The 22,323-nt window shown below is 42.6% G+C and overlaps 2 protein-coding genes and 1 long non-coding RNA gene across 5 annotated transcripts in view; 1 reads left to right on the forward strand and 2 right to left on the reverse strand.

Moving 5' to 3' along the window:
- Positions 1-29: 29 nt before the first annotated feature.
- Positions 30-18,921, forward strand: LOC147246511 (gamma-aminobutyric acid receptor subunit rho-1-like). 2 transcript variants are annotated; one of them, XM_086181681.1, is made up of 11 exons: positions 30-195; positions 3,427-3,487; positions 7,304-7,354; positions 7,488-7,594; positions 8,760-8,827; positions 9,332-9,555; positions 9,805-9,887; positions 10,548-10,688; positions 11,152-11,304; positions 12,754-12,950; positions 17,342-18,920. In XM_086181681.1, exons 2-11 carry the CDS (start codon positions 3,441-3,443, stop codon positions 17,642-17,644), a joined length of 1,374 nt encoding a protein of 457 aa, XP_086037807.1. In that variant the 5' UTR covers positions 30-195; positions 3,427-3,440; the 3' UTR covers positions 17,645-18,920. The 2 variants fall into 2 exon arrangements, with proteins under 2 accessions (XP_086037807.1, XP_086037806.1); XM_086181680.1 differs by lacking the exon at positions 30-195 and having other exon boundaries at positions 2,302-3,487; positions 17,342-18,921.
- LOC147246512 (uncharacterized) lies at positions 10,552-12,615 on the reverse strand. Its single transcript, XR_015109649.1, has 3 exons — positions 12,474-12,615; positions 11,944-12,053; positions 10,552-11,300 (listed from the first exon to the last, which is right to left on the reverse strand). It is a non-coding gene; the product is annotated as an uncharacterized LOC147246512 (long non-coding RNA).
- Positions 18,922-19,231: 310 nt separating the features above from the next.
- LOC147246513 (peptidase M20 domain-containing protein 2-like) overlaps positions 19,232-22,323 on the reverse strand; it is a 4,492-nt gene continuing 1,400 nt past the window's right edge. Inside the window, exons 2-7 of one of the 2 annotated variants that reach the window (XM_086181683.1) lie at positions 22,291-22,323; positions 22,068-22,210; positions 21,193-21,347; positions 20,752-20,878; positions 20,486-20,593; positions 19,232-20,353 (exon numbers count right to left, since the gene is read on the reverse strand). The exon at positions 22,291-22,323 is cut by the window's right edge and continues 116 nt beyond it. In XM_086181683.1, coding sequence (XP_086037809.1) covers positions 20,214-20,353; positions 20,486-20,593; positions 20,752-20,878; positions 21,193-21,347; positions 22,068-22,210; positions 22,291-22,323 — 706 coding nt within the window. In that variant the 3' untranslated portion in view covers positions 19,232-20,213. Of the gene's footprint in view, positions 20,358-20,485; positions 20,594-20,751; positions 20,879-21,192; positions 21,348-22,067; positions 22,211-22,290 lie in introns of both variants that reach the window. The other variant, XM_086181684.1, reaches the window with a different exon arrangement.

Here is a 22,323-nt window from a genome sequence, read left to right on the forward strand (position 1 = left end):
GAAGCATGTGACGTACCCCTACAGGAACTGCAATGAGGGCGTGACACCTGTTACTTTAGCTATATTGTTAATGTTTTTTAACAGTTTTATAAAGAAGGAACATATAACAATGAGTTTTAATGTCTTATGAGTGAAACTACAGACGAAAACAACTGTCAGGTTCATGTTGCCGGTTCTGACTGGAAGCTCGAGGAGGTAAGAGCATTATAAGTTGGAAGTTACATATTCGTCAAGTATAGTTGATTTAAGTGTCACGTGTTTGTGTAAAAACAGAAAGGTAGCATGAGGAGAAAAAAAAACGAGGGAAAAATATTTTTCATAAAATACAAACGGCTTGTTTGTATCTTGTAGAGTATTGGTAAGGAACTCACGCTTCGATTTCAAAACACTGGGACACGATTCGATATAATATCGATGTAACTTGTTACTTATATCACCTGACTGAAGTTTCCAGAGAATGTATGAGTACCTTTTTGTTATTTGATATGTTTTTTTGCATGATTGACCCCATCACATATTTCTCCATTTCTATAATCTGTCAAGTAATTAATCATTCACATTATATTTTACAGGTGGAAAGAATAATTTTACGTGTGCAAAAAAAAACAAAAAAACGATTACGCCCGAATACACAGGTAGTGGTGATTTCATAATAATGCTGTGTAATAATTTATCAGCAACAATTATTACCATCTTGTTTGAAAATTTCATATCAGCACACTCAGGTGGCCAAGAGGTGAAATACAGCCCATAACCACAGCAGCCCCTTCCCAGTGGCAGTGGAGACCCCTGATGTACATCATCCTCCCCTCACACATGGAGCCCCCTAACAGTTATGGCAAGATCTTTTCATTGTTGTTGTGTTCCCTCATAATAATAATATTCATTTACAATAAGCTACTTTCCAAATGTCTATCAGTGCGGATCAACGTGTTGGATTTTACTTTGAACTGGGCTTTTAGTGTGCTGGAATAATATCAGGGGAGTACAGATGTGGGAACGCAGTGGAATACATTATACTGCAAAGGAACGCAAAGGTTAAAAAGGGAATACATTATATTACAAGGGACTGTAAAATTTAGGGAATACGATATATTGAAAAATGCAAAAGTTACTTGAAGAGAACGTGAACCATTGAAAGGTAAATGCTATTGTGAGGATCACAATATATTGAAGGGGAACGCTAAAGTATGCGCAAGGGAACATGTGATCTTGTGATGGAATACAAATATTTATGCAATGGAACACAAAGTTATTGTGAGGGAATATGAAATTATTGCAAGGCAATGCAAATGTGAGTGCAAAAGAATGTAATATATAGTTAGTCTGATGGAATGTAAAACATATTGAAAGTGTGTTCAGGAGTTATTGCCAGGAAATGCTGAATTTAGTGCAAGGGAAACTAATATAGTGCACTGAATTGCAAGTCTTATTTCATCCATCCATCCATTTTCTACCGCTTATGCGGTTAAGGGTCGCGGGGGCTGGAGCCTATCCCAGCAGCCTTCGGCGTGGTGCGCCCTGGACAGGTCACCAGTCCATCACAGGGCCAACACATAGAGACAGACGACCATTCACACTCACAGTCACACCTACAGTCAATTTAGAGTATCAATCAGCCTCGTCCTCTCTTGACGTCTTTGGACTGTGGGAGGAAGCTGGAGTACCAGAGAGAACCCACGCAGGAACAGGGAGAACATGGAGACTCACAGAAAGACCCTGTGATCCAGCCGGGGCTCGAACCCAGAACCTTCTTGCTGTAAGGTGACAGTGCTGACCACTGCACATTCATGCTGCCCGTGTTATTTCAGGGGAATGTAATAAAAATTGTGAGAGAATGCAAAACTATTGCAAAGGAATGCAAAAAAAAAATCCCTTCTTGTTTGCACACATTGATCTAAGAGGCCGAAAGTCAAAATGTCAAAGAGGCAGAAGATTTGCCAGCTGCAGTCACAGACTATAACGGCTGCAGCCCCGTAATCTCTTAATACATTTTCCAGCAGTTTACTGTCAATTTAAATTCAATTAAAATATGAAGCCTCTGCTAAGGGCTTAATGCAGATCTTACATTCTTAACGCATAAAACCAGTAGGCTCTTTCCAATTCGGTACAGTAACTGAAAGCACGTGGCGTAGATGGTTTTGTGTTCTGTGTTGGTTTGTACACAGTCAGCAAGACTCCAAGATCAGAAACACAAACAAAACCTAATGTTACTTACACCAATTTTCAGATTGACATCCATGGAGCTAACCCAAATTCATGATCTTATAATCCAACTGTCAGTCTGGGGGGGGGGGGGGGGGAGAGAAAAAAAGTGGACATGTGGCCTGGCTGATGATGATGTCAGGCCAGAGACTGTTTTTTGATTGGTGTTTGCAGATGGACAACATTTCATGTCAGACAAATAGTGCCACCCGCCTCTCGTGGGTTGTCAAATTGAAAACGCGTATAATTTTAGGCACTTTTCGAGGCGAATGACATCGATGTGTGGGGATTCCTTTGATCTGCCATTTATCCGCAAAGAGAGAGTCGATTTTTTATCAAATAGATTTGTAGGTTGGGTCATCTCTGCTTCATTTTAATAGTATTTCTGTTTTGTTTTGTTTTTTTTTGGATTTTGTTCAAATTTTTAATTTGTTTTTTTTTAGTTTCTGCGACTCAAATATTGTCTCAAAACCCAGTATCTTTTGTCTGCAAGTTGCCTTTCTGCTGATTCTGTTTCCAGATTTGTACGATTTGTTGGAACATCCCAACATGTTCCCGATTTTTAGATGCCCTGATAGTGTTTGATTAATTTAGTAGCAATAAAATCTAAAATATTTGTATGATCAGGTTTTCATTTCTGGTCAAACATACCAGGTATGAGTTAAAAAAGCCTTTCACATCAGATACAGCCCCCCCCCCACACACACACACACACACACACAGTATTTCTAAACTGTTGACCTTACAAATGAGCACACCGCATCATTGTGGGAATTGGTGTTTCTGGGCGGTGCAAAGTAGAGTAGAGCACATCAGAGTGCAGTGCAGGATATCTGAGCACAGCAGAGCACAGAGAGGCAGGCACATCCGCCGCTGGAGGGATCAAATCTGCACCATCTGACGCTCAAGGATTTATGGGTTTAGTCAAAATTGCTTTTCCCACTGTGGAGATTAAGCACCGTAGGATGTTTTCCACTCAGGCCGTAGAATAGCCCAGTGTTGCTGCCGCCACCGCTGCTGCTGCTGCTGCTGCTGCTGCTGTTTGCAGTTTTCCTCTCGCTTATCGGCTCCAATGCAAGAGAGGGGAATGTGTGAAGGAGGCAGAGTGCTCCAAGCCCAGGAGGGGAGTAGATTCTGAATGACAGGAGAGGTCTGTCCTCTGGGGAATGTGAACCATGCAGGTGGATGCTGTTCTTGTGCTCTTCTGTGTTTGCCTGGCAGGTGCAGCTGGGAGGATGACCCAGTCACGGGGTCACAAGCTGGAGACCTACAAACAAAGCAGGTAATGTCACGACAGCGCGACATATTTTTATTCTTTAAAAAGGAAGTTTGAAGATCTTGTTCCTACAAGGAGTTTTGGAATTTTTTTTTTTTTTTTTAGGTTTCCACAATGTTGTCCAATGTTTGTTGTGTCCCCTATACCGCCCCCCCACCCCCCCAAAAGACAGACTTATTCAGACAGCAGATTGGAGAGCACAGAGAGAGAGAGAGAGAGAGAGAGAGAGAGAGAGAGAGAGAGGGAGACCTAAATCCCCACATCTATTTATGCACTATTGCCGAATGCTGTGTGCTTTTGCCCCACAACTGCCGTGGGCCAGTTGTTAATGACTGTTTCCCCCACTGGCAGTAGTCAAAGTCATTTCCAGGTGATTATTTAGGCTAATTGCTGCCTTGTTAATACGTCATTGGATTAAATGTTTTAGTCCGGACTGAACTAGATCTGGGATTCATTAAAGTGTCCTCATTTCCACTTTGTTTTGATTGAATCCGATTTGTCATTATAGGAGAGACGTTTGAGAGGAATTTGAACATGAGGGTGTAACATGTGAAGGTGCCGGCTGACGCAGGCGTGGCGATGACCTGAAATGATTCCACAGCAATGCTTTGTGTAGGAAGGGATTGCTGTAGTTTACATGCATAGCAACATGTTCCGCATCGGAAGTTCAGAGTTTGAGATTTATTGTGAGTGTTGGGGGGGGGGGGGGTGATTTCTTTTCAATCAATTTTTCACACATTGTTAAACCTCACATTGAAAACTCCTTGTTGATGGGACTTCTGATGGCTATCAGAGAAGATAAAAAAAAGCATTCTAAATGCCTGAGAAGTTCATTGTTGTGTTGCAGGGTGTTTTTATTTTTCTTCCTTATGTCAGTTATTACCGTTTCAGCTTTTATCTTGTAGACACCTCAGATAAGCTTTTTGTTTTGGTTTTTTCATTTTGATTAAAAGTGCAAACACAAGTTCAAGCGTCATCTACAAATCGCATGACCCGCTTTTTTTTTTTTTTAAACAAATTTTTCTCTTAAAGTATACTTAAAGAATCGGGATGCTATGGAAAAATCTCTCTACTCGGTAACATTGCAAATTTCTGTCAAAGTAAACGCAATCTGATATTTATATTTTGCAAACACTCACTACAACACTGAAGCTCCATGTGCACTTGAATAATGACAACAGTACGAAAAAGTTTTCCATGAAACGACTCCCCTTTTCTGTCACTTCACACCTTTTTTAAATAATAACACACTCATCGGAATACAATTTAGTAGTTCAAGTGTTGCCTGCAGCCACATGTGTGAAACTGATTAATTTCTGCTGAAGATGATAAGATTTTCCTGAGCAGGCAAAGCGCAGCTCTGCATGCCTCATAATATTTTATCAGCGGCAGAATGATTTGCATTCACTTAATATCATCAACAAATTATAATCCGTCTGCCTTTAGATACGGTATCACTTTTCATGCTGTAATTGCTGTTATTTATAGATTAGAGGCAATCTGCTCACTAGTGGGATTCTCATGCCTTTGAGTGGAATCAATGCTTTAATGTAACAAAACAGCTGCTGCTGACAAACTGTCATTGCAGTTTAGAATTTGTCGCCATCTTTTTTTTTTTTTTTTTTTTTTTTTTTATTAGACTGAAATTACGGTCATCTAAAGTGATCATCTGAGCCGTAAGGTGATTAAGATGATCATTAAGAGAAGCACAATCATCTGCCAAGTGCTTCAAAGCGGCTCTGTAATCTCCGAACGCCTGATCGTCTTGTTATCAAATCTGCGCGACACTTTTAGTTCAGAAGTCCTCTCACATCCCCGTGCTGACCCACACGGTCAGAGAATACAAATTAAATGTAAATCTCTAATTCCTCTTCAAGGAGAAGAAAATCTCGTATTCAGTCATCTAACACTTCCTCCCGCTCCTGTTTCCCGTTGCTTCACTCCTCCTCCCAGGGTGTGAAATTGCAGAAGCAGCTGGATGCTGATGGCGTGGGTTTCACCACATTACTTTGAATTTTTTTCCCGTTTTTCTTTTTTCACCCTCTGCCTTGAGGAGGATGGGGGGGTGGGGGGTGGAGGAGGGATTTGGGGCGGGAAAGCCGAGTCCCACACATGAGGGGGGGGGATACATTTTAAAAAGAAGATTTTAAGTTAAAAAAAAAATGCACACGGTGTTGTTATCTTACTTCTACATGAACACTGGGCAAAAAAAAAAAAACTGCAAGGGAAAGAAAAGAAAAGCTCAGTTCTCACAATCTGATTTTATTTTACTAATGAACTCTGATGCATTTCCTGCAGCGACGCACGCATGCAGGGCCAGCGGCTGCGTAAAACACAAGAAGCTGCAGCAGCGGCCATGTAGAGCAGAGTGCTGACAGACTGTGTGATGTAGGCAGCCGGGCAGAGAGGGGATTGGAGACGCATTTCTGCCAAGAGGATTAGGAACCAGCTGCTGGATGGAGGCAGACGAATAGCACCCATTGCCCATCCGAGCACCGCAGCCAGCCAGCCATCCAGCCAGCCAGCACCCAGTGATTTGCTCTTGTGCTGCAGTGTCTCTCTTTTTTTTAATTTCGTCTTTTTCTTTCTTCTTCTGTGGGGTTGTCTTAATGCAATGTCTACGGTTGTCTCAGGGATTTGGCTCTGTGTGTCACAGCACGCTCTACTCTATTAATCCATTTTAGGGTTTTTATAAATTCATCTTTTCTCTCTCTCTCTCTCGGCTCGCCCTGAAAAGCTCTGACTTAGGGAGGAAGCCCACGCAAAAAAAAGCGAGACCAGAATTTCCTGCTTCCCTCAAATTGGATGTGATGAGGAAATACCCTTGTGGCCTTTTTCATGTTTTTTTGGGATAAAATACCTGTACATATAATCAGATGTACTTTATCTCCTCAGGAAGTCAAAAGCATCATATTTCATGTCAAACTTTTGTTTCAAACCGCAGCAAACTATTTTTTTAACCTCACTCAGTTACCTGATTCCCCGTTCAGTCTATTAAGCGTCAGAAAATGATATATGTAGAGCCAGATTTAATACATCGGAATAGCTGGATTTTCTGAGAAATGGGTGAATATGTTGTGGCTTACCATCCTGGGTGTAAAGAAAAAAACATCTTCACATTGAAGAAGTGGCACCCAGCAAAGTTCTGCTGCCTGGAAAATAAAAAAAAAAAAACGATCGAAAAAGCCGGCAATTAAGTTGTTCAGCTAAAAGATGGAAAAATGTGTGTAATTGTACATTACAAAACAGAGAGACAACTTGTTTTATTTTATTTTCATCCAAAACAAAGACGATGTGTTTAAAAAAAAACATAAACAGAGTAGCAGCCCCCAAGAAAGTTACATGGATGAACACTGTCTTCAAATTCTGTTCATACATTTTTACCTCCCTCATTCTAATGAGTGGCCCAAAAGAATTTCTGCAAAATACACTCAAATGTCTCAGGGATGTCGTCCGAATGTGATGAAGATGATTTCCAGGTGCAGAAAGGTCCTTCTTTCGATCTTTACTCACACATGGACTCAAAGATCAAGATTTGCCAATGCCGTCCAGAAAAGTAGCGCTAATAGCTACAGTACGTCCTGCACAGTCTCAGAGATCCTGGATCCATAATCAGATCAGGATTGCCTCCAGATGTCAATCGCTTTCCCCTTGTAATTGTACTAAAATTTGCCACCAAACTCTCATCAAAATCTGTCCTTTAGTTGATGAGATCATCAGCTTACAGCCAGTCAAACTGGTGATCACATGACCTTCCTTGTCGGAGATTTTCTACCTTGACAGTGTTGCATTGTTGTCATGTTTGCTGTTGTCAACTGTCAGGTCGCGAAGAGAAACAAGAATGGATGGAGGCACAGGTCACAAATCTGGAAGGTGACTTTTCAAACTCATATTCACAATATTTTACTTGATTTTTCTTACTTCTTCGGACATCAAGCAACATCCTTCCTGGCGTCAAATGTCTCTGAAGCCTCACCGTAACTGCGTTTTTGTTTTTGATCTGCAGCCCCATCTACAAACGAAGTCCAGACATGACGAAATCTCCGATGACAAAGTCGGAGCAGCTGCTGAGAATAGATGACCACGATTTCACCATGAGACCCGCGTTTGGAGGTCAGATCTTTCACGCATTCCAATGAAAGTTGTCGATGAAAATGAGACAAACCTTTTTTGGTTGACGACTCTTTTTTTCCAAATTTCCTTCACTAAAATGAACAAGCGCATCGACTAAAATGTGCCTTCAACTAAATCCCCTGCCCAAACAAGTTTCCTTCAAGTAAAACGGAAATACTTGTGGTTTTCTTGGACTACAACTAGATAAAATGCTGACACCTTGGTCTGTTGAAACATGACTAAATAAAAACAAGATGAGGAAGACTAAATATGACAACAAGAGGATCTGACACAGGATTAACACCAAATTAAAAATAACACCCGACACTCTCATCTGTTGTTGTTTTTTTTTTAGCTCATACATGCAGGAACTCAGCTTGCAACTCATCCAGGATGCTGTAGGAGGTGGTTGGTTTGGGCCAAACTGTCCTGGGAGCTAAGCTCTGGGATCCATTAATGACACCATCCATTGCAGGCTGACCTGGAGTCTTTACGTCCTGTCACGTGTTAATACACATCACATCTTCTTTTTTTGTACGTCTGTCTATTAGAGGGATTTGATGTCAGTTTTTTGGACCGCAGGATAATTCCAACATAAAGGCTCCCGAGCTTTTGTTTTTATACGGAGACTGACATGAAATATATTCATAATCTTTTTAGCTGTTTATCTTTTGTGGTAAATAAGTACATTTTCCTGCCAAAGAGAGAAACGTGCTGGTTTTATTCGAGTGCGACAATCACACGACAATCTGCTGCTGAAAACCCGCCATGCGACCCTCGCGGAGCCTGATTTTGGCCCACCAACTGCTCCTCTGCTAAAAGTGGAAAAGAGAGCTGGATTACATCCACTGCTGCGTCAACTTTGATCCATTATTTTGACCTAATTGTATTTGTGTACTATTGGAGGATGATGCTGTAGAGTAGAAGGGCTAAAATAGGTCAAAAGTGGAATCCAAGCCAGACCGGTACAGTCGTGGCACAAGCAGTCACTTGGTATTTATGTGATTAATTGTTGATTTTAGAACTTAAAAAAGGAAAAGTTAAAAGCCTCTGTAACGCTCCTGATCGCTGCTCTGCCCACTCTCGCATTTAGGATGGAGCCAAAAAAAACAACCTAGAATCCTTTTTTTTTATCCATTAGTGACATGAGTCCTTTTCATGTCAGGTCCCCCAATTCCAGTGGGAGTAGACGTTCAGGTTGAAAGCCTTGACACCATCTCTGAAGTGGATATGGTAAGTGATATCATTTAAGTTTTTGATGATTTCATGATAAAAGACACAGTGGTGCAGTGGTTAGCACTGTGGCTTCACAGCGGCTTCACAGCAGGAAGGTTCCGGGTTCCAGCCCCAGCTCGGGCACGGGATCTTTCTGTGTGGAGTCTCCATTTTCTCCCTGTGTCTGTGTGGGTTCTCTCTGGGTACTCCAGCTTCCTCCCACAGTCCAAAGACATCAAGTGGGCACTAGGCTGATTGATACTCTAAATCAGGGGTCTTAAAGTGATCCAGTAAAGGGCCGTGTGGCTGCAGGTTTTCACTCCAACCAAGCAAAAGCAACATCTGATCCAACAAATGAGCTGTGTGGACACAGCTTAGTTGATTTAAGTAGAATCAAGTGTTGCTTTTGCTTGGTTGGAATGAAAACCTGCAGCCACACGGCCCTTTACTGGATCACTTTAAGACCCCTGACGGATGGATGCATGATAAAAGATACGAAAATTAAATTTATCCGTCCTGCAGGACTTTACCATGACGCTGTACCTGCGTCACTACTGGAAGGACGAGCGTCTGTCATTCCCCAGCACCAACAACCAGAGTATGACCTTTGACAGTCGCCTGGTGAAGAAGATTTGGGTTCCTGACATGTTCTTTGTTCACTCCAAACGCTCGTTCATCCATGACACCACCACCGACAACGTCATGCTCCGGGTTTATCCTGATGGCAACGTCCTCTACAGTCTCAGGTGCCTTTCACGGTCAAAAACACTGCCTTCGGCATTATTTACTGTTATTGGAGTTAGGGGAAAAGACACAGGTGCACAAATAACATATAGGACAGGATCATGCATGAAAAAGGTAGAAAAAATATTATAAGCTGCTTGAAAGCAAATATTCCAAAACCCCAGCTGAGCTTCTCTTTCCCTTCATTTGTATGAATTTTCCTCTAAAATCTGAATTACAGTGAAGTTTTTCCTCTGCATTCCATCTTGTAGGGTCACCGTTACAGCCATGTGCAACATGGACCTGAGCCGCTTCCCTCTGGACACCCAAACCTGCTCGCTGGAGATTGAGAGTTGTGAGTTGTAGCAACACAAGGAACAAATATTTCACACCTACAGTCGAGTGTGTGTGTGTGTTCACAGCACACGGGTTTTCAGGGGTCATATCCTCAACACAGGTTGCGTTGGTTTGAGCAGTTGGCGATATGATGTTTTCAACAAGTACAGGAAAAATGTGAGTGAATACTTTAATGTGACAGCTCTGAGAGTTAGGTCTGGTTTCAAATTTAAACAGTTTCTTGCGTATCACATGACAGACAGTAAAGACAAGAAGGAGTCATCAGTCTATTTATACTGAAACTTACATTTTTGGCGCACTATTTCTAAGCAACCTTTGATTCCTCACTTCTTTGATGGCTCAACAAGATCACATGTCTTTGGTTTCTGGGGTTAATGTGGCACGTGAGGGTGGCAGTGCTTGTAATGTGAACGGCGTGAGCTCGTGATAACGATGACCATGGCTCAAGTTAGTTATCTCGTTATTTTCCTGTTTTATTTTTGCAGTCCTGCCTTTCTCAGCTCCCATTGAATGTGAAACATGATTTCAAAGACATATTGAATTCTCATTCGTCATCCTATTTTCCTCCCCAAATTCCCAGCTGCACAGTGCTGCACCGCATCTCGAACTTTCTTCGCTGCAGATGTTCTCACTTCTATTTTTGCCTCCTGCCTCTCAGATGCATACACTGACGACGACCTGATGCTGTACTGGAAGAAAGGCAACGAATCCCTCAACACCGATGACAGAATATCCCTGTCCCAATTCCTCATCCAGAAATTTCACACCACCACCAAGCTGGCTTTCTACAGCAGCACAGGTAATCCACAACTCAAGTACTTGTAATATATACAGTCAACGGAGGAGATTATGCAAATGTGGCAAAAGTGTGTGTCGTGCGAAAACTAGATCACAGTTACATTATGATTTAAATGATTCTGCTTGAGGAGCTGTCCCCCCCCCAAACTGAAGCATCCAGTCTTGCTTACATGAAACTGGTGTTCCTTTAATGTCACACTGTGATGAGTGTACTCATATTTAATCCTTCCCCTGAAACGAAATGACTCGAACCACTGCGAGCCACTTGTACTCTGCTGTGAAAGCCCCACAGCCCCTTTATAACCACATGTCACTTTCCAGCTCACAAGAGCAACCTGAAGCGTAAAAGGGATTTTGTGTTCTATCTGTCCCTGCCAGAATGGCTGGGAAACTCTTGTCAGAGTGTTTGCACAATCAGCAGTGAGCTTGTGACATCGTGTAACTGCAATGCTTCTCCTTCCCAGGCTGGTACAATCGATTGTACATCCACTTCACCCTGCGGCGCCACATTTTCTTCTTCCTGCTGCAGACTTACTTCCCTGCCACGCTGATGGTCATGCTGTCCTGGGTGTCGTTTTGGATTGATCGCAGGGCCGTCCCCGCAAGGGTCCCTCTAGGTACGAGAGAAAGAAACTTCTAAATGGTGATTTATGTTGAGAAATGATCACAGGAAGCAGGGTGGCCCAGTGCAGTAGTTCCCAACCTCCTCTCTTCTATCTGTCAGGTGAATATGTTTGTTATCCAGAGCAACTAGCACGTTAGCTTAGCCTAGTACTTGTAAAAGTAACAAAATTTGACAGTAACCACCTCTTAAACCCGCGAATTGATGCCTCATGTTGTCTTTCTCTAATCTGTATGAACATTTTAGCATTTTAACAGCATTTCAGCAATTTATTTCTTGGAGAGGACCAGTTGCTAGGCAACAGGTCCAGATTCCATAAAGTTGCTGCTCCTGGCCAAGAAATAATAAGATTCAACTGCAAATTGTGACTTTTACATTGTGTTGGTTGGAACAAAAAAGAATACTGATCTTTAGTCGAATAAGTAAAATAAGGAGATTTTACGACATTCACAGAGAGCCTGGCTAGCTGTTTCTCTCTGAATCCAGACTTTATGCTAAGCTAGCCATCTGACTCAGTTACATTTGTCAATCTTAGCATTTCAAGACTTGAAAATTGAATGTGACTGAAGAGGTAAAACTTCCTGAGTCTTTATAATAATGCAAACTTGGAAAATTTTACGCAGTCGATCCCAACCTCATTTTCTCTTCTCTTCCTAATCCTGTGGCCCGTCAAGGGACCTTCACCCTCAGGTTCAGGAACAACAGGCGCTTTTTCATCCATTGTCGCATCACAGCCGTACAACTCTGCAAAACCAACAACAAAAAGCAGTGAATAAATACATAAGTTATGCTTTTTTTCTTTTTAATAGTTGTATTTTCTTATACAAATACACAGATATTGAGATATATTGGAGATTGTCTGGCAGTATGTTAGTTTTTACAGTAATATCACGAGTTTGATTCCAGTCTTTATCCTTAAAACTAACAAGCACAAGTGGGTGTCAAGTCGTAGGCGTGTCCTGCGACGGCTGCAGCTGGATGTACCTCAAAACATGCAAGTTAAAACTGTGGATGAAAATGATTTATGTCGTTGACTTTACTTTATTAGTCAAAATTGCAACTTCGAAACTATTTCTTCCAAAAATGTAGGATATGCTGCCCACTAACCCAAACCAAAAGCAACTAGCTTCGATGTCAACTAATGTAAAACAATGTATATCCTACCCTCAGATTAAATATGAAGTCATTTCATTGGATGCATTCATTTTGATAGCTGCAAATAAGCAACTATCGTCATCGATTTGCAAGTGGAGCAGCAATGTGTCCGCGTATCGAAGCTGACCCTGTTGAGAGCAGGAACACCAGTCATATGCCTCAAAATGTCTCAGTGCACAATAACCACATGCACGGCCATGTTAGATCTCGTTCTATCTCTCCTCCGTGATGATGCGGCAGGACACAAAAAGGCTGCTGTGACTAAACTGTTTGTGTGTCTCCCCTCCAGGCATCACCACAGTGCTGACCATGTCCACCATCATCACCGGGGTCAACGCCTCCATGCCGCGGGTCTCCTACATCAAGGCGGTGGACATATACCTTTGGGTCAGTTTTGTCTTTGTATTCCTGTCGGTGATAGAGTACGCGGCGGTCAACTACCTCTCCACGGTCCAGGAGAGGAAAGAGAGAAAACTGAGGGAGAGAGTAAGTGTAAATTCGTGTCCTTTTCTTTGTGCTTGGCTGCTGTTCACCGATGAAATGTTGTTGTGTTTATAATTGATGATGAGGCTGGTTTCTCTACATGGGCTTCCTCCAACGTCAAACCAGGATGACAATGCCAGTTTATGTAGCTGGAAGTGATTATCTGCTTTACTGCACAATGTCTGAGAGCGAAATACAACTTTTCTGAAGTACAAGTTTGTTGTTACACACTTTTTTTCTAGCCCTCAATTTGGTCTCACCGACAGGAAACAAACAGGACGATCTTGATAACTATTGTACACCTGTAACTGAGGCACGTAATAATGTGTCGAAGGAATGAGTCATGAACTTAGAAGTTTGAATTGCTGAACAGCTGGTGCCCTTGTCTCAAAGTTAATGGGGTTTTTGAATTGCTTTTTCCGTTGAGTCTGTTCAAGTATGAAGCTAACATTATGCTAACGATTACATTTATATTTCAAAAATCACAAGAGTGGCGATCATGTGTCAAGAATGTCCTGCTAACCAAAATATGTAAGGCTCACAAACTTAAGTTCAGTGCAAAGTTGTTGTTGTTGTTTTTTTCCCAGCAATAATCCAAAATTCAATGTAAAAATCTCACTTAAGGAGCAGGGAAGTCTCGTTTTTGGTGGCGCAATACTAACTTCAGGGCTGGTCATCTCTGCAGCATTCTATAGATGTCAGGAACAAAGAGTCACAGCCATCAGGCTTTGTTCCTGTCTATCAGTCTACATTGAGGGCTACAAAAAGAAAAAGAAAAATTGTGCCTAAGAACATGTCACAGATGAGCGTTCCAAAAACTATTACCACAAAATCAACAACACAAGGAGTTGAAATTCTGGCTCTTATTTACGCGGTAAGAATTAAATGATCTCCTACTCCTCTAAATCTGCTAGAACACATGAGCAAACAATTGTTGCTTTGTTGTTTTACATCACTTATTGATGAAAGGCAGCTTGTGTTTGCTGACTACCATTTGTTCTGTGCTGGCTGCACCTTCCTCATGAATTTAAACAGCACCTCAAAGAGTTGGAGCTGTTTGGAGGAAAAATGTGACTTCCATCACACAAGCAAAGAAAACCTCAATTCAAAACCAAATCTGTTGCTTTGGTTGATGGCTGATCTATGGTGGTGAATTCCAACAAATGAACATTGCAAAGTTACCTGTTGTGGTTGTAAGAAACTGAAACAATTTGGTCATTTGTTTATCGAGAATCAAGAGGATTTTACTCCTCTGCACTTCTTGGCAAAATCCTAATCTAGGAAATGCCAGCCTCGTGCTTCTTGCTGGGAGCTAATGGAGACTGAAGATTAACAACAGTAAACTGTACAAAATGTCCGTTTACAAACTCTCTGACAGTTTGGCCAGTATAATCCACGTCTTCTTTATACACTCCCAAGCCCAGTAATCCACAAACACTTTCACTTCGTTCAAATGACAGGCAATTGTTTATCTCGCATCAAATCTTTTTTTTTTTTTTTTTTTTTCCTCATCACTGTGCAAGTGATGAGATTAGATTTGTGTCCGGATGTGGAGGGACAGGTTGCAAGAGAAAATCCTAGCGGACCATTGAGACTGAGACGCACCTCAAGAAACCAGTTTGGAATTTGATTTCAAAACATGCGATTCATGGGATTTTTGGCTGTCCACACTGGCTTATAAAATCTGGATACGCCCAAAATTGGATTTGGACTGACAGTCTGAACAAAGCCTCACAACAAAAAAACAAAATGATAGAGCACGACTCCTGTGGAGTTGAGCAAAGATGAAGTCTCCAGACTTCTCCTGAGCTCAAAACCTACAACTTGTCCTCTCGATCCAATACCCACCAGCATCCTGCAGACCATTTTGCCCACTATCAAACCTGCAGTCACACACATTGTCAATTCCTCCCTGGAAACTGGCATTTTCCCTGCTACTTTTAAGCAGGCCCGTGTCACCCCACTGCTCAAAAAGCCTAATCTCAACCCTGCCAAGGTTGAAAACTCCAGGCCAGTATCACTTCTGCCATTCCTGTCAAAAATACTGGAGCGCTCAGTATTTAACCAGGTCTCTGAACATCTGCGGAACAACAACCTACTTGACTCCTTTCAGTCTGGCTTCAGGTGTGACCACTCCACTGAGACTGCACTCCTGTCAGTCACTGAGTCACTGAGACGAGCTTGAGCTGCTGGTCAGTGCTCTGTCCTACTTCTGCTGGACCTGTCTGCTGCCTTCAACACGGTGAACCATCACATTCTCCTCTCCACACTCTCTGAGCTCGGCATATCTGGTTCTGCCTTGTTGTGGTTCAAGTCCTACCTCACAGGCAGATCCTTCAGAGTGTCATGGCGAGGAAAGGTGTCTAGGTCACATGGCCTATCGACTGGGGTTCCTCAGGGGTCAGTGCTTGGTCCCCTTCTCTTCTCTCTGTACACCACCTCACTTGGTGCAGTGATCCGCTCCCATGGCTTCTCCTACCACTGTTATGCTGACGACACTCAGCTTTTCCTCTCTTTTCCACCTGATGACAGAACGGTCTCAGATCGTATATCAGCGTGTCTGGCTGACATCTCCACATAGATGAAGGAACGCCACCTTCAACTGAATCTCTCTAAGACTGAACTTATTCTCTTTCCAGCTTGTCCATCTGTTCAGCCTCAGGTCACTGTCCAACTTGACTCGAGCCTACTTGTGCCCTCAAACTCAGCCAGAAACCTGGGTGTCATGATTGATGACCAGCTGACCTTTCAGGTTCATGTGGCCTCAGTTTCTCGGTCTTGCCGTTATGCCCTTTACAACATCAGGAAGATCAGACCCTTCCTGACCCAACAGACCACACAGATTCTGGTTCAGGCTCTTGTCATCTCACGCATTGACTACTGCAACTCTCTTCTGGCAGGCCTCCCTGCATGCTCATTCAAGCCTCTGCAGATGATCCAGAATGCAGCAGCACGTCTGGTCTTCAACCAGCCAAAAAGGGCACATGTCACCCCGCTGCTGGTTTCTCTTCACTGGCTTCCAGTGGCAGCCAGGATCAAATTCAAGGCACTTCTCTTGGCTTACAAAACAATCACAAGAATGGCTCCAGCCTACCTGGAATCCCTGATCCAGGTCTACTCTCCTTCTCACCCACTACGCTCTGCATGCGAAAGACGCCTGGTGCTTCCAGCCCAGCGCTGCTCCAAATCTCTAGCCAGACTCTTCTCTTCTGTTGTTCCCAAATGGTGGAACGAACTACCCAACTCTGTGCGTTCTGCTGAGTCCCTTTCTACTTTTAAGAGACAATTGAAGACTCAATTGTTCAGAGAGCACCGAGGCACTGAACCTGACTCTTCTCCTCTTTGTCCTGTGGGGTAGAATAAGTCAGAGGGTCCAAGACCCAGCACATAGTGATTATGAAGCACTAACTGTGTTGTGTGATGTTGTATGTTTGTCCAAAAAAAAAGGGGGGGGGGGTGACACTTCTCCTGCCACTAGATGGCAGTACCTGTGACCAAATCACAACTGAAGCACTTTTGCGCTTCCTATGGACTTTTCCTTAATTAAGTCTAAATTCTTGCTTGTGTTGTACGTCGCTTTGGACAAAAGCGTCTGCTAAATGAAATTGTAGAATTGTAGAGTTGAACTCCCACCCCTCCTGCTCATTCATTGGCCAGCAGCCTGCTACCAGGAAACGGACTCCTGCACCATCAGCTAGCTGGGAGGCGGGATTTCAACAGAATGTGTTGGTTACTTTTAGCCTCGCGGAACATGGAACCCAAAATGTTTGAGTCAGGGAGATTTTAGCTGGACGATGCGTTTGAGAGTGTGCAGATGTTTTTTAAAGTTGTCAAGTCTTGGTGCTCAGTAGCTTCCAGCAACAACAATCTTCTGAATTCTGGATTCACCTAGAAGTCACACAGGAGAAAACATCTTCATAAATTAAACATCTAAGAGTGAGTCAAATGATGTTTGGGTGAAGCAGGACTTCATTAGCTTACTCTAGGACACGGCTGGCCTGATTTTTATGTTGAAATTTTTTGACTCAAAAAACAAAAATGAATACAAGAATTAATAATGTTTGTGCATTTCCAATGAAGAGAGAAATATTTTCTGAATTGCATCATTTTAAGCTGCTCTTGGGGCTATTGCAAATTATATTGAGGACTTGGGTTTGTGTACTATATTGGTAGTCTTCATCTGCCAAATGCTGTGGCATATGGCGCCAAATTGCCCACGTACCCCGAGGAACATTTCCAGCACAAACAAGCTCCTATAAATGTTTCATGCCAAAGTTATTTAAAGGCCTCAAGTGTGCAGCAATACGATAAACATTTAACAAAGTAATGAATTTACATTCTTGATTTAGTTAAGTTGTAACTTCAGAGAGTCTTTTCTAACTCTTTTGCTGTAGCTGCCGTGCACATGTGGCATCGGCAACCCGGACGAGATGATGATAGACCCCCAGATCACCGGCTACGGGTCTATGGATGCCAACACCACAGGGCATTATGGGATGCCGGAGAACGGCGGCCGTCAGGAGCGAATGCTGGCTCAGGTGGCCCTGAATGATCCGCAGATTACTGGTCAGGTGAAGCCCTCCAGGGGCTACGTGAACATTTGGATTGACACCCACGCCATAGACAAGTACTCGCGGGTCGTCTTTCCAGGAGCTTACATCCTCTTCAACATCATCTACTGGTCCATCTACTCGTAACGCGGGATGCATCAACTACGACGGCGCTCCAGTAAACTTGGCTCCTATATGAAGGGCAGAAAAATGACGCTTTAACTGGATGCAGAGAAGAAACTTTATGACGCATGAGATCCACCGCCACACAGGGACTACTGCCTTCTTGACCCAGCCACTTAAGACTCATGACGTGCACTGGTTTCATCACTCAGTCAAATGTGTTTCGTGTTGCTACCATCGTGCCGTGGATGGAAATACACTGCCTGATGTTGTAATCGAGGTGAACACTTGATGTGCTACGTTTTCAGCAGCTGCGCAGCGATCACATTTTGAAATTTCAAAAAACTTGAACACTCACAAAAAAATGGTTCCAGCACACTGAAGCGTCATCACCTTCCCCCCTGCATACGAACTACGGAACGACTACCACTCATGCACGCCACGCGATATTCAGGTTCTCTGTGTTGCAGCACATCAGTGACTCGGTACACGTAACATTTTCTTGTGATCTTTGTATCAATGCTGTTAAGCTACTGCAATGCATTTTGTGACAAAGTTTAGTAAAAAGGCAACTGAAAATGTTGCAAATGTAAAACTCAATGTTTAGTAAACCCTCAACCATTGATTATTGTATTAACTTCTCTTTTGATACAACTGAAGCTCATCCCCTCGGTCAGTGTTGTGAGGCTTTGAGATTCAATGTGAACTTTTATTTGCTAGTTTTAACTTATTTTTTAGCCTGTTGGGCAAAAAAAAAAAAACACCTTTCAAAATATCTTTGGGTGGTTTATAAGTAAATTTACACCGAATGGGGGGGAAAAAAATACAGGCGTTAAACTCCAAATCTGTGACATGTAAGATGTTAAATAAATGTTTTGTTTTCAGAAAATGTGAAAATTATTTGTTCTGATGCAGAAAAACCAAACCCCATTACTGTTTGTTTTACATATCTGCTAGTAATAATATCCAGGTGTAATGAGGGAGAAAGATGGCGTAAACCGTCCTCAGCTGAGCTCTGCACAACCATCTGTGTCAGCTTACTTCAAGTCTCACGTTTTGGCTTTACAGAACCTCGGAGTGGCAAAAAGGAAGGAAAGAAAATATTATTTTGTGGCCACAAGACATGAGTTGTTCTCACTTTATTAATTGTGGCCACTTCATGTTGCTTTTTCCACCATTTAATGGGAACAACCTTATTTGTCTTTCTGTCTATGGTCCAGCGGTGCAGGAGGATCAACGTTCACAGCTATTAGAGGCTGGACTCATACCAGCTCCACGGTTGCCAGCACAATTCTTTTAAAAAGGAAAAATGTAGATTATATTGCACAATGTTTCTCTTTTTTAACATCCTATGGCGATGGGCTATGATTTCACCATGGGTACATGTACCCTCAGGGGTATACACTGTAGTATCTGCTAAAAACCCTCCATCACAAATGAACCAGGATTTTAGGCTTTTTGTCAAGACCTGTTCCCTTTCTCCTCTGATGGTCTCAGAACCAGAGAGGCAGAGCTGGGCTGCGGTCGGGTCTCCTGGATGCAAAACCAGTAGATCAATATCCATTTCCTGCTGGGTTGGAGGGAGAATATAAGGTCCTTTTAGCACCCGGTGTGTTGCCAAACTTGCATAAATATGGAAAAATGATTGAAATTGCCCCACACCCATGGGAGCAGAAGAAACTGTCAATCAAACAGTCGATCAGCTGAAGGCCAAGCGCCGATTGTCGAAACCATCTGCTCAGGAGCGTCCAGCACAGTGCCTGACAATGTTAATATTAGCCGCTGGTGGTGCTAGCAGCTCGAGGGGGTACACAGCACGAGGTTAATTACTTCAGGGGGTCCAGGACTTTTGGAAACCACTGCAAATGTACAAAGTATCTCAGTGCATGCGTGTTGCCTTTCACCCTTATTTTCAAATGGGAGGCTTTCAAACTTCTCGATGAAAAGTGTCTTCAGTTATAAAAAGAGGGTTTTATAATCAATCTGTTTTCATCCCTTTAAGAGTCTGTCACTGTATTCACTGAGAATATCTCACAGTAATTGCAACGCTGCATCATCGACACCTCTGGGGAAGCTGTGCCTCTGAATGGTCCCGAGAGCTCGTGGAAACAAATGTCTTATCAGGTTCTGGAAACCGATGAAGACCCTAAAAGCAGTGAAGAGGGAAAAATGGGCAAGAATGGACATTTTATTGAAAATGAACACTGTTTGTGTGATTTCATTGTTTAGTTTGACATGTTTACTTCCACCAGCTCTCGAGTGGGAATGAGAGCCTTGTTTAAGGATTTCCAGGTATCTCATTAATTCAGGAAAAACAAAAACAAATATTTTGTTTGCCTGAGAAATGTCTCTTGTTAATTCATCCAGGGATTTTTTTTTTGTCCTCCTCAGGTGAATGCATTATCATGCATCATAATCCCCAGACCAAACAAACACATAAAAACCAATATCACGATCAACAAAATGTCAAACTTCTAAAAGCAATCTGGGCGTAGAAACCGAAGAGCAGCTCTGTGAATCTGTATTTCAGCCGTGGCTCAGAATACCTGATTATTCTATTAATATTTATGGAGCTGCCAATACTGCCTCCTACTCATTTCTCCTGTGTCAGTTTGGCTAGACTGAAGTTCTCTTTCACTTGTAACAGCAGATCCGGGCAGCACACCACATCCACAGCTGTCATCGCCAGGGCTTTGGCTACCCTCAGGGTGTACAACTGGGCTTTTTCAGCTCCTGGCTCAGGAGAGACAGCGGTGGAGGAGGGAAAAAAAAAAAAAACATTAAAAACTAAACCAAATGACCCGGAAAGAGATGATGGCCGGAAACATCCATAAAAATCTGCTGTCAACAGACATACTGCTGTACCTGCTGCTTCTGCGTATTCCTCTGTGTGGTTCAACGCGTCGCTGCAGATGTAGAAGAAAGGATGGATACCCGGGACATTGAATGATACGTTGCCAAAGTCTGTCGAACCTGCCAAATAATTAAAAATTCACTGTGATGATGATTCTTCATTGATTCACTGGACTATAAATGTGACAATAGCAGGATCACAGCTGTACGTTTATTTCCTCTGCACAGACTATGGAGGAAGCTCGATGTCTGTGTTAATTCATTTTTATTCCACCTACCAGAGAAGTTGTCTAGCTGCTCGGGAAACTGAATCCCTAAAGCTTTTCCATTCTTTTCATACAGGCTTGCCAGCGTGGTATTAGGCAGGATGTTATAGTAGGCGGGAGTTGGGTAGGTTATCTCCACCTAATGAGACACAATGATATTCCCTAAATTGTAAAAAGTAAGAGTCACACATTAAATACAATAACACAGATGCTCTGTAATTTAAGTCAAAGCTGCTTGAAGCAAGTGCAAAAGGAGAAAAGCAGCCTGAAGGTGACTGAATTACGTAACAATGACACCGAATAATTACAGGAGTATGTTAAAAATGGCAGTGTTGTATAACAGCACAAATGTAGAATTTCTAAACTGCATCAACAACATCCACATCTGTACTTGACTCTTAACGTGTGTCCAGGGTAGAGGAAATAGAGAAGGACGACTTGCGGTAAGCTTACTTGGCAGCCAGTTGCCACAGCAGCTGCTCTGAAGCAAGCCTCAGCTTTGGCCTTCAGGTCACCAAGATCCTTAGCCAGTGGCGTGCGCAGATAAAACTCTAACTCTGTGTAGGCGGGGATAACGTTAGGCTTCACCCCTCCGTGTTTGATGATGCCTGCAGTGAAGAAAATGAGGACAATGTGCAAGATGGAGGGTAAGATTAGATGAAACTGTGCCACTCAACACATAGACTCTTGATTTAGGGTTGGACGCCAAAGTTGTGTGTTGTTTCTTATTTCTGTTGAAAGCCCTTTACAAGTAAGGCAAGATGCTTGGGCGGCACATCTAACACAGGCACATGGTCAATTAGCTATGATACAGAAGCACAAGTGAATGTAATTTGAAATAGCGCCATCACAACAGAATCCATGATTTGAGTTGTGTTTAAGGAATATAATTCATCCAGATTTAATTAAAAAATGGACGCATCTTTTAATTCAAACTACTAATCTTTCCTGAAACAATTAGTTTCTACTAATTACTAGTATTATTACTATTACTACGATTACTAGTCTTAGTTAGTTACTAAATCTAACCTGACCTTAACCTTAGCAGTGTGTTCGCATCACTTTCGTTTGTGTTAACAATGTGTTAGCCTCTGTTAGCTGTGTGTTTGCGATCTACCGACTCAAAACAAAAACAAAAAAAAAAACAGTTTGTTGCCTTGAAAGACGATTGCGTAACCTTACCTCATTGCTCAGGGTGCTGCTGGGTGTGCGTGGAGTTTTCTAAGCACACCATGGAACATATTGGCTTAACAGACCTAAAGGTGATGTCTAATAAACTGCTGCTTTCAAGGTTCATCTAATGATATGACACTGAATGTGCTGCTCACCATGAAGCCTCCACTCTGGTTTGAGCTGCTGTCTGAGCACAGAGAGGTTGCTGTAGGCCAGCACTGCAGCATCCAGGGCATTCACCCCTTCCCAAGGATATGCAGATGCGTGAGACGCCTTCCCGTAGTACTTCACCAACACCCTGTGATGCATGAACATCAACCTTACAGGACTCGCCAAGGAGGGAATTTATGGAAAAAGAGCTTTATAAATGGAACATGCGTGTCAAGTGCGACGCAGGGGAGGAATGGAGCA

The sequence above is a fragment of the Aulostomus chinensis genome, chromosome 17 (genome assembly GCF_037954235.1).
Source record: "Aulostomus chinensis isolate RoL2024-O1b breed Wild chromosome 17, RoL_Achi_v1.0, whole genome shotgun sequence".
NCBI lineage: Eukaryota > Metazoa > Chordata > Actinopteri > Syngnathiformes > Aulostomidae > Aulostomus > Aulostomus chinensis.